At 44.7% G+C, this 16,101-nt stretch overlaps 1 protein-coding gene, 1 long non-coding RNA gene and 1 pseudogene across 2 annotated transcripts in view; all 3 read left to right on the top strand.

Annotated features, from left to right (window-relative positions):
- LOC115188771 (WAS/WASL-interacting protein family member 1-like) overlaps positions 1 to 2,177 on the top strand; it is a 40,587-nt gene extending 38,410 nt beyond the window's left edge. Inside the window, 2 exon segments of the mRNA XM_029747612.1 lie at positions 181 to 294; positions 533 to 2,177. Of these exon segments, the coding sequence (XP_029603472.1) occupies positions 181 to 294; positions 533 to 585 (167 nt within the window). The 3' untranslated portion in view covers positions 586 to 2,177.
- A 59-nt stretch (positions 2,178 to 2,236) lies between these two features.
- On the top strand, positions 2,237 to 15,986 carry LOC115188697 (integral membrane protein GPR155-like; annotated as a pseudogene).
- LOC115188772 (uncharacterized) lies at positions 15,027 to 15,640 on the top strand. Its single transcript, XR_003876596.1, has 2 exons — positions 15,027 to 15,100; positions 15,228 to 15,640. It is a non-coding gene; the product is annotated as an uncharacterized LOC115188772 (long non-coding RNA).
- Positions 15,987 to 16,101: the final 115 nt, after the last annotated feature.

Raw genomic sequence — 16,101 nt, 5'->3', positions numbered from 1 at the left:
TTCATAAGATGAGTAAACCTGCTTGAGACCTTACTCCCTAATGTGCCCTTAGCTCCCATTGCTAATGACTTGGCTTCAGCTCAGTGGGCTAACAGATTTGTGGTGCAGAGAAGACCCGTGTTTGAACCCATATAGGTCTTTAACTGACCCAGCTGAGAGTTGTGTTTCTCTCTGTGTCAGATGAGTGGGAGGCCCGGTTCCAGTTCCACCCTGTCTCAGACCTCCCTGTCCCAGAGCCTTACGTGTCCTGTCAGAAGACATACCCCAGCAAGTTGTCCAAGACTGACGGCAGAGGTAGGAACCAAGGGCTTTCCTCCCAGACCTGGGTCAAATGCACCTCAAATACTTCGGAATTCTTGCGCTGTGCTTCAAAAATAGCAAACTCCCAGCTAAATCAAGTGTTTTATATATGTATTGATTTGTCCCAAATCTGTTTCCTCCTGAAAGTTTCCAGCCTGCCTTCAGAGTATCTTCCTGTCCTTAACAGCCTGCTTGACATGTCCAACTTATTTTCCTCTTCTTTCCTGTCCAGGTTCGGATAAAAAGTCCAGGGGTGCACCCCCACTACCCCCTATCCCCAGGTGAAGGGGTCGTTTTTGGGATGTCTCCCTCCCTCCCTCTCTCCCTCCCTCAGAGTACATGGATGTAAGTATGTCACTCCCACTGCCTCTGTCTACGAGGCTTATAGCACCTCATGGATGGACCATATTTGCAGTGGGACTCACACAACCATGTGTTTCTGCCTGGAGTTGACAAAATATTCTCATTTAACGAACAGCACCCCAAACCAACCAAAGTCTCAACAGAGGCTTGTTTTATAGGCTATGCATTTGGTATTACTCCACTATGTAGTGTTGAAACTGTATACTTTTGTTATCATTTTTCACTGTCTTTTTTTTCAATTCCGGATTGTTATGAAGGATCTTTCTGAGATTTAAGGGAAACCGTCGTGTCAGATGCTGTGCCTGTCTTCGCCAAAGGGCAACCCAACTATAGCATATCAGTTACATTATTCTAACCATCAAAGGGTACTTTTACATACAATTCGTGTGCAGTTCATAGCATGTCGTGAACTTTTTTACACGGTAGAGACAAAATGGACGCTTGTGTGTTACAGTATGCGTTGATTGAACTTTAGGTGAAAATTGAATGTTTTCTTTTTGCCTTGAAAGAAAGAAAAACGTCACTCATGACAGTTTAATTTTGTATGATTTGAGTTGTTGGGAAGTACTAATTTTTTTTTTTTTTTCTAAGTTATGTCTTTGACAATTTTTTATTATACAGTTACAGTATTATCTTCTGCTTCTGTACTACTGCTCTGGGATGTCTCCGCTACTTGATATTAACATCAAGCTTGTCTCAGAACCACTTGCAGAGTGACAATCCAATATTTGACCTATGAAAGAAAACCATTAAAATGTATTAAAATGTTATACATGATCCTGAAGTTATGATATGAATGAGCTTTTCTCATAGAATTTGCAAGTGTTTAATGTATGCAAGGAGGATATGAATATGGATCAAAATATGCTGTATGCTGATGTGTGAGAGAAAGTGCTATGTTTGGCCTCAGTGTTTTCTCTGTTCTGTAAAGACGATAATATGCATAATATGCAATAGAGAATGGGGGGAATGGCATGAGCATGTGTGTTTGACCAAAGACAATGGGCTGCACTAGGACGTAGTCTCATCCCACAGAGGCAGTGTCTCAGATACAACTTGCATTCGAGACTACCTAGGACCAAACAGCCAGAAACATCCAGCAGAAATGGAACGTTTCAAAAAGAGGACCATTAAAGTTGTGTTAGTTCCTCCTCAGGTGACAGACATAATGAATGACGTTCCTCATGGGGACATTTTTCTGTCAGTCTTCTTTCAGAATTTATTCTGTCTCTTGTTCCCTAGTTATCTCTGTTAACCCAAAAGTAAAATATAGCGTAGTTTGGTCAGCTACATGCAGAAACTGCCCACGGGAGATTAGTTCCCTATGACATTTACAATGGTACTGCAGAGTGCTTTATGTACTTTGGCTTCAAGGGAACTTATATATATTTTTTAGAAGCATTCAACTGCTTTTGTTTCTGCCTTTTTGAGTGTATTTTCTTCCTGATGCTTTTCAATGTAAAACAAAAACTATTTCCAAATGGATTTTCTAAATAAAGCAAATAAAGTTGGAATTGAGACTTCTTGTCTTCTCGTACAATATAAAAGGAAGTGAGTTGCTTCACCAACACTCTCAAGCTACACTATTTAGAATCTAATCAAATTTTTAGGGGGATATGCAGCTAGTGGAGTATTCTAGGTTTGTATCTATTTTAAAGATGTCTAGTCTTAGCTAATTCATTGATTTATTGACCGGTCTTAACTCGCATTATACAGACCTCTTATGAGACCCTTACCAACTTGCGGTCGCTTTCCCACCCAATCAAAGCCGAGTATAGCTCCTCACAACAACACACTTTGGCGACAATTGGATGCCTGGCTTGTCACTCATAATTTAGGGCGTTGTTGAACAATTGCACCAAAGGACACAAATGAGAATTGTTATTGCTATGTGGGATCCTTGGGACATAACCTTTACTCTAACCTTAACCCTTACCATTTTACATTTCAACTTCAACAGGGCAAATTCCCAAGGATTCCGAACAGCATGCATTTGTACTACGGTTAGCTAGCTGTCAACAGCAATAGATAGGACGAATTAGACTAACGTCTAACGACACGCGCGTGTTAAATATGCAATATCTCGTCACCAGATGTGCAAGGTATGACGCTTTTATCTTGTTGTATTTTCGCAATATGTTTTTAGCACGCGAGTTAGCTAACGTTAGATGTAAACGTTACTAGCACCGAATAGCATGCTAACTTTAGCTAGCTACAGTACCTAGCTCCAAATCCAATAATTGGCATCGTTCAAGACATCACGAGTTACACGTATAAAAGGTTACTCTGTCAATCCTCACATGCTGAAATCCCCCATGACTATTTTTGAAAGCAGTTTCAATGCACAGTTGGGAGTAGGCTAAAATGCAATATTATCTGTGGTGTGCATGTCGTCAGCACTGCACTCCTCGTAAATAGCTTTGTATTGGTTATTTTTGACAACAGATTCACCGCATTCTCCCTCTCCTGTATAGGGTATTGGTAGGGCCAGGAGTTTTTCCTGTCATTTGGTCAGGAAACGCTATTGGTCCTTGGTATTACATGTGTTTTGTGACAACCATAAAAGTGTATGGCCTACCCTACTACTCACTGATTATTATTGTTTCAACAAGGGTATTGCGGATGTATCACCCTGAACTGGTGCCCAGCGTCACTGTTCTGTACTCCGATATCGAAAGATATTCCCATCCGTAAAGTAATTTAGTCCTCATACAACTATGGATACCTACGTAGCCATCAATGGCAAGAACATATCCCACAACCCCCTCTCCTCCAGCCAAGCCATGTCTATCGACAAGCTCTTCCCGGCTCTCCTGGAGTGTTTTGGGATCATCCTGTGTGGATACATCGCCGGTAGGACAGACGTCATCACCTCCTGTCAAGCTAAAGGATTAGGGAACTTTGTGTCTAAGTTCGCCCTCCCGGCGCTGCTCTTCAAGAACATGGTTGTGTTGGACTTTAAAAATGTGATCTGGTCGTTCCTGTGGAGTATCCTGATAGCCAAGGTGTCGGTGTTCGTCCTGGTGTGTGTTCTGACGCTGGCCGTGGCCAGTCCGGAGAGCAGGTACAGCAAGGCAGGACTCTACTCCATCTTCGCTACGCAGAGCAACGACTTCGCCCTGGGGTATCCCATTGGTGAGGATGGTTGTGTTTTGGAATGTGATCGTAGTACAATAGGGCTAGTTTATTTTCCTTTGGAAAGTTCAACCTCTTTCTCAAAACAGTCGCAGCCGTTCCACACACAGTGCATTCTGAAAGTATTCAGACCCCTTCCCACATTGTTACTTTACAGCCTTATTCTAAAATGGATTACATAGTTTTTTTCCGTCATCAATCTACACACAATACCCCAAAATGACAAAGCAAAAACGGGTTGAGACATTTTTGCAAATGTATATAAAAAAATATATCACATTTCCATAAGTATTCAGACTCTTTACTCAGTTCTTTATTGAAGCACCTTTGGCAGTGATTACAGTCTTCTTGGGTATGACACTACAACATTAGGGACATTCAGAGACTTGTCCCTAAGCCACACCTGTGTTGTCTTGGCTGTGTGGTTAGGGTTGTTATCCTGTTGGAAAGGGAACCTTCGCCCCAGTCTGAGGTCATGAGTGCTCTGGAGCAGGTTTTCATCAAGGATCTCTCAGTGCTTTGTTCCGTTCATCTTTCCCTCAATCCTGACTAATCTCCCAGTCCCTGCTGCTGAAAACATCCCCACAGCATGATGCTGCCACCACCATGCTTCACCGTAGGGATGGTACCAGGTTTCCTCCAGACGTGACGCTTGGTTTTTGCTCTGACATGCACTGTCAACTGGGACCTTTATATAGACAGGTGTGTGCCTTTCCAAGTTGTAGAAACAGCTCAAAGATGATCAATGGAAACAGGATGTACCTGAGCTCAATTTACAGTCTCATAGCAAAGGGTCTGAATACTTATGTAAATAAGTTATTTCTGTTTTTTCTGTTTTATAAATTTGCAAACATTTCTCAACCTTTTTTCGCTTTGTCATTATGGGCTATTGTGTGTAGATTGATGAGGAAAATATTTAATGTTAATCTATTGTAGAATATAACAAAGTGGAAAAAGTGAAGGGGTCTGAATACTTTCCGAATACACTGTATTTGTTGGAACATCTGGGGGTCCCTGAGGAATGGTTTGGAAACCATACAATAACATCTGCCTTTTCCCCGTCCCCCACCCCCCGTCCCTGCTCCCTGCAGTGGACGCCCTGTACAGGAACACACATCCAGAGTACCTGCAGTACATCTACCTGGTGGCTCCTGTCTCCCTGATGCTCCTCAATCCCATAGGATTTGCCTTCTGTGAGGTCCAGAAGTGGAAGGACCACCCAGAGAGACAGCAGGGCAAGTTGCAGATCATCAGAGTGGTGCTGCTGCAGGTCATTTCATCTTGCTTTCTTCTGTGATCAATAGTTTTTTTGTTTTGCAAATTACATGAAATGGTACTTTATTCTTTATTGGACAAGGAACATATTTTACATTCAATAAAAGTTGTAAATACGTAGGATTTTGTAACAAATAAATTAGAGTGAAAGGATCTGTGTATCTGTTAGCTAGCTGTGATAAGAATGGAAAAACATCTTAATATCACAGTGAATAATAAAGGCTAGAAAACATGGAGTCAGGGTGGGTCTTAGGGGGTTGGGTTAACATGGAGTCAGGGTGGGTCTTAGGGGGTTGGGTTAAAACATGGTGTCAGGGTGTGTCTTAGGGGGTTGGGTTAAAACATGGAGTCAGGGTGTGTCTTAGGGGGTTGGGTTAAAACATGGAGTCAGGGTGTGTCTTAGGGGGTTGGGTTAAAACATGGAGTCAGGGTGTGTCTTAGGGGGTTGGGTTAAACATGGAGTCAGGGGGTGTCTTAGGGGGTTGGGTTAAACATGGAGTCAGGGTGTGTCTTAGGGGGTTGGGTTAAAACATGGAGTCAGGGTGTGTCTTAGGGGGTTGGGTTAAAACATGGAGTCAGGGTGTGTCTTAGGGGGTTGGGTTAAAACATGGAGTCAGGGGGTGTCTTAGGGGGTTGGGTTAAAACATGGAGTCAGGGGGTGTCTTAGGGGGTTGGGTTAAAACATGGAGTCAGGGGGTGTCTTAGGGGGTTGGGTTAAAACATGGCTTCAGGGGGTGTCTTAGGGGGTTGGGTTAAAACATGGAGTCAGGGTGTGTCTTAGGGGGTTGGGTTAAAACATGGAGTCAGGGGGTGTCTTAGGGGGTTGGGTTAACAGCAATAAGACCCATTTTTGTGGACTGTAAGGAAAGTGGACAGTAAAGTATTGTTCTATACGGTGGTGGTCATCGTGTCCCACTTTTATTCAAATCTATTTTCTAGGTACTGAAGAACCCGATCGTGTTCATGGTGGTGGTCGGGATCGTGTCCCACTTTGTCCTGGGCCAGAGGATCCCTGCTGTGATGGAGGAGTTTGTGGACGGCCTGGCCAACTCCTTCGGAGGAGCAGCTCTCTTCTACCTGGGACTCTCTATGGTGGGACAGGTGGACAAACTCACCAGGTCTACTGGAGTAGCCCTTATCCTGCTCATCACTGCCAAACTGTGAGTTACAGAAATGTCAAGAACTGCAGTTGTAAATAGGGTACTGTACTGTCCTAGTGGTACTGTTCTAGTGGTACTGTACTGTCCTAGTGGTACTGTACTGTCCTTCATAGGTATTGTCCTAGTGGTATTGTCCTAGTGGTACTGTACTGTCCTAGTGGTACTGTCCTAGTGGTACTGTACTGTCCTAGTGGTACTGTCCTAGTGGTACTATCCTGTCCTAGTGGTACTGTACTGTCCTAGTGGTACTGTCCTAGTGGTGTGGTATTGCCCTAGTGGTACTGTACTGTCCTAGTGGTACTGTCCTAGTGGTACTGTCCTAGTGGTGTGGTATTGTCCTAGTGGTACTGTCCTAGTGGTACTATCCTGTCCTAGTGGTACTGTACTGTCCTAGTGGTACTGTCCTAGTGGTACTGTCCTAGTGGTGTGGTATTGTCCTAGTGGTACTGTACTGTCCTAGTGGTACTGTCCTAGTGGTCCTGTACTGTCCTAGTGGTCCTGTCCTGTCCTAGTGGTACTGTACTGTCCTAGTGGTACTGTCCTGTCCTAGTGGTACTGTCCTGTCCTAGTGGTGTGGTCCTGTCCTAGTGGTCCTGTCCTAGTGGTCCTGTCCTAGTGGTACTGTCCTAGTGGTACTGTCCTAGTGGTACTGTCCTGTCCTTGTGGTACTGTCCTGTCCTAGTGGTACTGTCCTAGTGGTACTGTCCTAGTGGTACTGTCCTAGTGGTACTGTCCTAGTGTCCTAACACAGTGTTATGTTTGTCTCTCGTATGTAGGCTGGTGATGCCTCTTATCTGTAAGGACATGGTAGACCTGCTGGACTCTACAGGTTACAACAGCAGCAGTCTGAACCACTCCAGCCTGTCTAACTATGCCTTTCTCTACGGGGTGTTCCCCACCGCTCCCAGTGTAGCCATCTACGCATCACAGTACAACATGGAGCTGGACGTGGTGAGTTGGTAACACACACACACACACACACACACACACACACAACACACACACACACACACACACACACACACACACACACACACACACAGTACAACATGGAGCTGGAAGTGGTGAGTTGGTAACACACAACACACACCACAGTACAACATGGAGCTGGAAGTGGTGAGTTGGTAACACACACACACACCACAGTACAACATGGAGCTGGAAGTGGTGAGTTGGTAACACACACACACACCACAGTACAACATGGAGCTGGAAGTGGTGAGTTGGTCACACACACACACACAACACACACACACACACACACACACACACACACACACACACACACACACACACAGTACAACATGGAGCTGGAAGTGGTGAGTTGGTAACATACACACACACACACCACAGTACAACATGGAGCTGGAAGTGGTGAGTTGGTAACACACACACACACACATACACACACACACAGTACAACATGGAGCTGGAAGTGGTGAGTTGGTAACACACACACACACCACAGTACAACATGGAGCTGGAAGTGGTGAGTTGGTAACACACACACACACACCACAGTACAACATGGAGCTGGAAGTGGTGAGTTGGTAACACACACACACACCACAGTACAACATGGAGCTGGAAGTGGTGAGTTGGTCACACACACACACACACACACACACACACATCACAGTACAACATGGAGCTGGAAGTGGTGAGTTGGTAACACACACACACACACACACACACAACACACACACACACACACACACACACACACACACATCACAGTACAACATGGAGCTGGAAGTGGTGAGTATTACATTATCAATTCATATTTAATTTCTTAGCTAATAACCACCTTTCTAGACAGCCAAGGTTTATATTTCCACATCACATCCCTCTCTCTACCTCTCTGTCTGTCCTCCTGTAGGTGACGTCAGGGATGGTGATCAGCACGTTCCTGTCTGCCCCATCATGTACGTGTCAGCCTGGCTCCTGACCATCCCCTGATGGACCCAAGCCACTGGTCACTGAGCTGCAGAATGTTAGCTTCAACATCAGCATCGTCAGCCTGGTCGCACTGGTGAGTTCTTCCTATTATGTTCTTTATCTGTTATCTTCTCTCTCTCTCTCTCTATCTCTGTTTTCTCTATATATCTCTATGTTCTCTCTCTATCTCTCTGTTTCTCTCTATCTCTCTCTGTTTCTCTTCGTTTCTCTATCTGTTTCTCTCTGTTTCTCTCTCTTTCTCTCTCTCTGTTTCTCTCTCTCTCTCTGTTTCTCTCTCTCTCTCTCTCTGTTTCTCTCTCTCTGTTTCTCTCTCTCTCTCTGTTTCTCTCTCTCTCTCTCTCTCTCTGTTTCTCTCTCTGTTTCTCTATCTCTCTCTCTCTGTTTCTCTCTCTCTCTGTTTCTCTCTCTCTCTGTTTCTCTCTCTCTCTCTGTTCCATCTCTCTCTCTGTTTCTCTCTCTCTCTGTTTCTCTCTCTCTCTGTTTCTTCTCTGTTCTCTCTATCTCTGTTCTCTCTCTCTCTGTTTCTCTCTCTCTCTGTTGTTGTTTCTCTCTCTCTCTCTGTTTCTCTCTCTCTCTCTGTTTTCTCTCTCTCTCTGTTTCTCTCTCTCTCTCTCTCTCTCTCTTCTGTTTCTCTCTCTCTCTTGTTTCTCTCTCTCTCTCTGTTTTCTCTCTGTTTCTCTCTCTCTTTGTTTCTCTCTCTGTTTCTCTCTCTCTCTATGTTTTCTCTCTCTCTCTGTTTTCTCTCTCTCTGTTTCTCTCTCTCTCTGTTTCTCTCTCTCTCTCTGTTTCTCTCTCTCTTTGTTTCTCTCTCTCTTTGTTTCTCTCTCTCTCTGTTTCTCTCTCTCTCTCTCTGTTTCTCTCTCTCTTTGTTTCTCTCTCTCTCTCTCTGTTTCTCTCTCTCTCTCTCTGTTTCTCTCTCTCTCTCTCTGTTTCTCTCTCTCTCTCTCTGTTTCTCTCTCTCTCTCTGTTTCTCTCTCTCTCTCTCTGTTTCTCTCTCTCTCTGTTTCTCTCTCTCTCTACATGAAAGGCCAATGAAGAAGACAGACTTTGATACTGTTTTCAATAGGTTTGTCATTTAGTGTAAAGGTCTCACTTCACAGTACATTTTATTATCTGTGGCCTTTGTGGTCGTCCTCCATGTGTTGGTCCTGTCTGACTTCAGCTGATTGAAGCAAGGTGTTGGTCAGGGCTTACTGACTCCTTGGTGTTGGTCAGGGCTTACTGACTCCATGGTGTTGGTCAGGGCTTACTGAATCCTTGGTGTTGGTCAGGGCTTACTGACTCCTTGGTGTTGGTCAGGGCTTACTGACTCCTTGGTGTTGGTCAGGGCTTACTGACTCCATGGTGTTGGTCAGGGCTTACTGACTCCATGGTGTTGGTCAGGGCTTACTGACTCCTTGGTGTTGGTCAGGGCTTACTGACTCCTTGGTGTTGGTCAGGGCTTACTGACTCCTTGGTGTTAATCAGGGCTTACTGTTGGTCAGGGCTTACTGACTCCTTGGTGTTGGTCAGGGCTTACTGACTCCTTGGTGTTGGTCAGGGCTTACTGACTCCTTGGTGTTGATCAGGGCTTACTGACTCCTTGGTGTTGATCAGGGCTTACTGACTCCTTGGTGTTGGTCAGGGCTTACTGACTCCTTGGTGTTGGTCAGGGCTTACTGACTCCTTGGTGTTGGTCAGGGCTTACTGACTCCTTGGTGTTGGTCAGGGCTTACTGACTCCTTGGTGTTAATCAGGGCTTACTGTTGGTCAGGGCTTACTGACTCCTTGGTGTTGATCAGGGCTTACTGACTCCTTGGTGTTGGTCAGGGCTTACTGAATCCTTGGTGTTGGTCAGGGCTTACTGACTCCTTGGTGTTGGTCAGGGCTTACTGACTCCTTGGTGTTGGTCAGGGCTTACTGACTCCTTGGTGTTGGTCAGGGCTTACTGACTCCTTGGTGTTGCTCAGGGCTTACTGACTCCTTGGTGTTGGTCCGGGCTTACTGTTGGTCAGGGCTTACTGACTCCTTGGTGTTGGTCAGGGCTTACTGAATCCTTGGTGTTGGTCAGGGCTTACTGACTCCTTGGTGAAGAATGCAGCTTTAATTAAAGAGGATTTATACCAATGGCTTTTTAAAATTCTAATCTACTCTGCAAAGACTTTTGAGAACTTGAGTGTGTTCAAGCTGTGTTTAAACACTGGATACACTGAAACACATAGTGTTTGTGTTGTAGGTGTGGACCGTCGCTGTCATTCTCCTCAGTAAGAAGTTCAAGAGGCTCCCACACATGTTTTCTATGAACCTCTTCCTGGCACAGGTTATTACATATATCCTTCATATACAGTACATTCTGAAAGGGTTATTACATATATCCTTCATATACAGTACATTCTGAAAGGGTTATTACATATATCCTTCATATACAGTACATTCTGAAAGGGTTATTACATATATCCTTCATATACAGTACATTCTGAAATAGTTATTACATATATCCTTCATATACAGTACATTCTGAAAGGGTTATTACATATATCCTTCAGATACAGTACATTCTGAAAGGGTTATTACATATATCCTTCATATACAGTACATTCTGAAAGAGTTATTACATATATCCTTCAGATACAGTACATTCTGAAAGGGTTATTACATATATCCTTCATAATACAGTACATTCTAATAAGGGTTATTACATATATCCTTCATATACAGTACATTCTGAAAGAGTTATTACATATATCCTTCATATACAGTACATTCTGAAAGGGTTATTACATATATCCTTCAGATACAGTACATTCTGAAAGGGTTATTACATATATCCTTCAGATACAGTACATTCTGAAAGGGTTATTACATATATCCTTCAGATACAGTACATTCTGAAAGGGTTATTACATATATCCTTCATATACAGTACATTCTGAAAGAGTTATTACATATATCCTTCAGATACAGTACATTCTGAAAGTATTCAGACCCCTTGACTTTTTCCACATTTTGATACGTTATAGCCTTATTTTAAAATGGATAAAACAACGTTTTTGCCTCATATCAATCTACACACAATACCCCTTAATGACAAAGCAAAAAATGATGAATAAAATAAAAAAAAAAAAAACACATTTCCATAAGTATTCCGACTCTTTACTCAGTACTTTGTTGAAGCACCTTTGGCAGCAATTACAGCCTTGAGTCTTCTTGGGTATAACTCTACAAGCTTGGCACACCTGTATTTGGTAAGTTTCTCACATTCTTCTCTGCAGATCCTCTCAAGCTCTGTCAGGTTGGATGGGGAGCATCGCATCACAGCTATTTTCAGGATTCCCCAGAGATGTTCGATCGGGTTCAAGGACTCAAGGACATCTGAGACTTGTCCCGAAGCCACTCCTGCATTGTCTTCACTCTGTGCTTAGGGTCGTTGTCCTGTTGGAAGGGGAACCTTCGCCCCAGTCTGAGGTCCTGAGCGCTCTGAAGCAGGATCTCTGTACTTTACTCCGTTCATCTTTCCTTCGATCCTGACTAGTCTCTCAGTCCCTGCCGCTGAAAAGCATCCCCACAGCATGACGCTACCACCACCATGCTTCACCGTAGGGATGGTGCCAGGTTTCCTCCAGATGTGACGCTTAGCATTCAGGCCAAAGAGTTCAATCTGGTTTCATTAGACCAGAGAATGTTGTTTCTCATGGTCTGAGAATCTTTAGGTACCTTTTGGCGAACTCCAAGCGGGCTGTCATGTGCCTTTTACTGAGGAGTGGCTTCTGTCTGGCCGCTCTACCATAAAGGCCTGATTGGTGGAGTGTTGCAGAGATCGTTGTCTTTCTGGAAAGTTCTCCCACTTCCACAGAGGAACTCTGGAGCTCTGTCAGAGTGACCATCGGGTTCTTGGTCACCTCCCTGACCAAGGCCCTTCTCCCCCGATTGCTCACTTTGGCCGGGCGGCCAGCTCTAGGAATAGTCTTGGTGGTTCCAAACTTCTTCCATTAAATGAATGATAAAGGCCACTGTGTTCTTGGGGACCTTCAATGCTGCAGAAATGTTTTGGTTAACTTCCCCAGATCTGTGCCTCAACACAATCCTGTCTTGGAGCTCTACGAACAATTCCTTTGACCTCATGGCTTGGTTTTTGCTCTGACATGAACTGTCAACTGTGGGACCTTATATAGACAGGTGTGTGCCTTTCCAAATCATGTCCAATCAATTGAATTTACCACAGGTGGACTCCAATCAAGTTGTAGAAACATCTCAAGGATGATCAATGTAAACAGGATGCACCTGAGATCAATTTACAGTCTCATAGCAAAAGGTTTGAGCACTTATGTAAATAAGGTATTTGTTTTTTTATTTTTAATACATTTGCAAACATTTCTAAAAACCTGTTTTTCGCTTTGTCATTATAGGGTATTGTGTGTAGGTTTTATAAGGAAATATTTGAATTTAATCAATTTTAGAATAAGTCTGTAACTTAACAAAATGTGGAAAAAGTCAAGGGGTCTGAATACTTTCCGAAGGCACTGTACATAATGTATTTTATATCATGTATATAAGTGATGTACAGTAATGTGTCTCCTTGTCCCTGTAGTTCCTAGTGTGTTTCAGTATGATCCTGTGGAACTTCGTACTGAAGCAGGAGGACATCTTGGGACAGGTGTTGACATTCACACTGCTCTATGGGTCACTCTACAGCACATATGTCTGGACTGGTATGTACCGTGTGTCTAGACTGGTATGTACCGTGTGTCTGGACTGGTATGTACCGTGTGTCTGGACTGGTATGTACCGTGTGAGTCTGGACTGGTATGTACCGTGTGAGTCTGGACTGGTATGTACCATGTGAGTCTGGACTGGTATGTACCGTGCGAGTCTGGACTGGTATGTACCGTGCGAGTCTGGACTGGTATGTACCGTGCGAGTCTGGACTGGTATGTACCGTGCGAGTCTGGACTGGTATGTACCGTGCGAGTCTGGACTGGTATGTACCGTGCGAGTCTGGACTGGTATGTACCGTGCGAGTCTGGACTGGTATGTACCGTGCGAGTCTGGACTGGTATGTACCGCGCCAGTCTGGACTGGTATGTACCGCGCCAGTCTGGACTGGTATGTACCGCGCCAGTCTGGACTGGTATGTACCGCGCCAGTCTGGACTGGTATGTACCGCGTGAGTCTGGACTGGTATGTTGTACAGTATCTGTGGAATAACCCTGAGTTGGTTCTGTCTGTCTGACTATAGGTCTCATTCCTCTCTGTTTGGTTCTGACCAAGAAGGACAATTTGCTGAGGATTCCACCTGGGGTCTTCATGGTCTTTGGCTGGGGGTACGTCCTGTGTGTGTGTGTGTGAAACAGTGTTGTATGTTTGTGTTCCTCAAACTTAACCTTACAGTGTTGTTCTCTTCCACAGCATACCGTTCCTCATCCTTGGAGGTCTGCTCCTGGCAGGAGAGAGGATGCCTGATACTGTAGACTCTGCCTTCTTCTATGGCAGGGCTCAGGTGAGAGGATGCCTGATACTATAGACTCTGCCTTCTTCTATGGCATGGCTCAGGTGAGAGGATGCCTGATACTATAGACTCTGCCTTCTTCTATGGCAGGGCTCAGGTGAGAGGATGCCTGATACTATAGACTCTGCCTTCCTCTATGGCAGGGCTCAGGTGAGAGGATGCCTGATACTATAGACTCTGCCTTCTATGGCAGGGCTCAGGAGAGAGGATGCCTGATACTATAGACTCTGCCTTCTATGGCATGGCTCAGGAGAGAGGATGCCTGATACTATAGACTCTGCCTTCTTCTATGGCAGGGCTCAGGTGAGAGGATGCCTGATACTATAGACTCTGCCTTCTATGGCAGGGCTCAGGAGAGAGGATGCCTGATACTATAGACTCTGCCTTCTTCTATGGCAGGGCTCAGGTGAGAGGATGCCTGATACTATAGACTCTGCCTTCTTCTATGGCAGGGCTCAGGTGAGAGGATGCCTGATCCCATAGACTCTGCCTTCTTCTATGGCAGGGCTCAGGAGAGAGGATGCCTGATACTATAGACTCTGCCTTCTATGGCAGGGCTCAGGAGAGAGGATGCCTGATACTATAGACTCTGCCTTCTTCTATGGCAGGGCTCAGGAGAGAGGATGCCTGATACTATAGACTCTGCCTTCTATGGCAGGGCTCAGGTGAGAGGATGCCTGATACTATAGACTCTGCCTTCTATGGCAGGGCTCAGGAGAGAGGATGCCTGATCCTATAGACTCTGCCTTCTATGGCAGGGCTCAGGTGAGAGGATGCCTGATCCTATAGACTCTGCCTTCTTCTATGGAAGGGCTCAGGAGAGAGGATGCCTGATCCTATAGACTCTGCCTTCTTCTATGGCAGGGCTCAGGAGAGACGATGCCTGATCCTATAGACTCTGCCTTCTTCTATGGCAGGGCTCAGGAGAGGGGCCACCTGTGGTTTTAGTTTACTGGAATACAGATCCACTGTATAGTTCTCCCTGAGTTGACTACACTTTACACATCACATAGATCTGGAGCCAGTCCTAAAGGTTTTACACTTTACACATCACATAGATCTGGAGCCAGTCCTAAAGGTTTTACACTTTACACATCACATAGATCTGGAGCCAGTCCTAAAGGTTTTACACATCACATAGATCTGGAGCCAGTCCTAAAGGTTTACACTTTACACATCACATAGATCTGGAGCCAGTCCTAAAGGTTTTACACTTTACACATCACATAGATCTGGAGCCAGTCCTAAAGGTTTTACACATCACATAGATCTGGAGCCAGTCCTAAAGGTTTTACACTTTACACATCACATAGATCTGGAGCCAGTCCTAAAGGTTTTACACTTTACACATCATATAGATCTGGAGCCAGTCCTAAAGGTTTTACACTTTACACATCACATAGATCTGGAGCCAGTCCTAAAGGTTTTACACATCACATAGATCTGGAGCCAGTCCTAAAGGTTTACACTTTACACATCACATAGATCTGGAGCCAGTCCTAAAGGTTTTACACTTTACACATCATATAGATCTGGAGCCAGTCCTAAAGGTTTTACACTTTACACATCACATAGATCTGGAGCCAGTCCTAAAGGTTTTACACTTTACACATCACATAGATCTGGAGCCAGTCCTAAAGGTTTTACACTTTACACATCACATAGATCTGGAGCCAGTCCTAAAGGTTTTACACTTTACACATCACATAGATCTGGAGCCAGTCCTAAAGGTTTTACGCTTTACACATCACATGGATCTGGAGCCAGTCCTAAAGGTTTTACACTTTACACATCACATAGATCTGGAGCCAGTCCTAAAGGTTTTACACTTTACACATCACATAGATCTGGAGCCAGTCCTAAAGGTTTTACACTTTACACATCACATAGATCTGGAGCCAGTCCTAAAGGTTTTACACATCACATAGATCTGGAGCCAGTCCTAAAGGTTTTACACATCACATAGATCTGGAGCCAGTCCTAAAGGCTTTACCTCGCTCTCTCTTTCCCCTCTCTCAGATCATCAGTACTGCAGTAGTAGTCTCCTGCAGCATCTTGGTAGGTGGTTTCTCTCTGATGGGTCTCAGCCAGGGCACCAAGGAGAACCAGAACTACCAAGCCCTGGGAGAGCCTCCAACACGGGTACTATAGAGGACCTGAGGCCCCCTGGGGACAAGGAGAACCAGAACTACCAAGCCCTAGAGAGAGCCTCCAACACGGGTACTATAGAGGACCTGAGGCCCCTGGACACCAGGAGGACCAGACCCCCCCACTGGAGCCCTCAGCACCAGAGACCAGCAACAACAGTGGTAGCTAGCTACACACATTGTTTGTTCTAGTTCTGTAAACTTGGGGTGCATTGGTTTACTGGGGATTTTGTTACCAACAGTATTTAAAACCTTAAATGCCAACCTAAACATATTG

Source organism: Salmo trutta, unplaced genomic scaffold (assembly GCF_901001165.1).
Source record: "Salmo trutta unplaced genomic scaffold, fSalTru1.1, whole genome shotgun sequence".
In the NCBI taxonomy this organism is placed as follows: domain Eukaryota; kingdom Metazoa; phylum Chordata; class Actinopteri; order Salmoniformes; family Salmonidae; genus Salmo; species Salmo trutta.
This window is presented reverse-complemented; position numbering and strand designations above follow the sequence as displayed.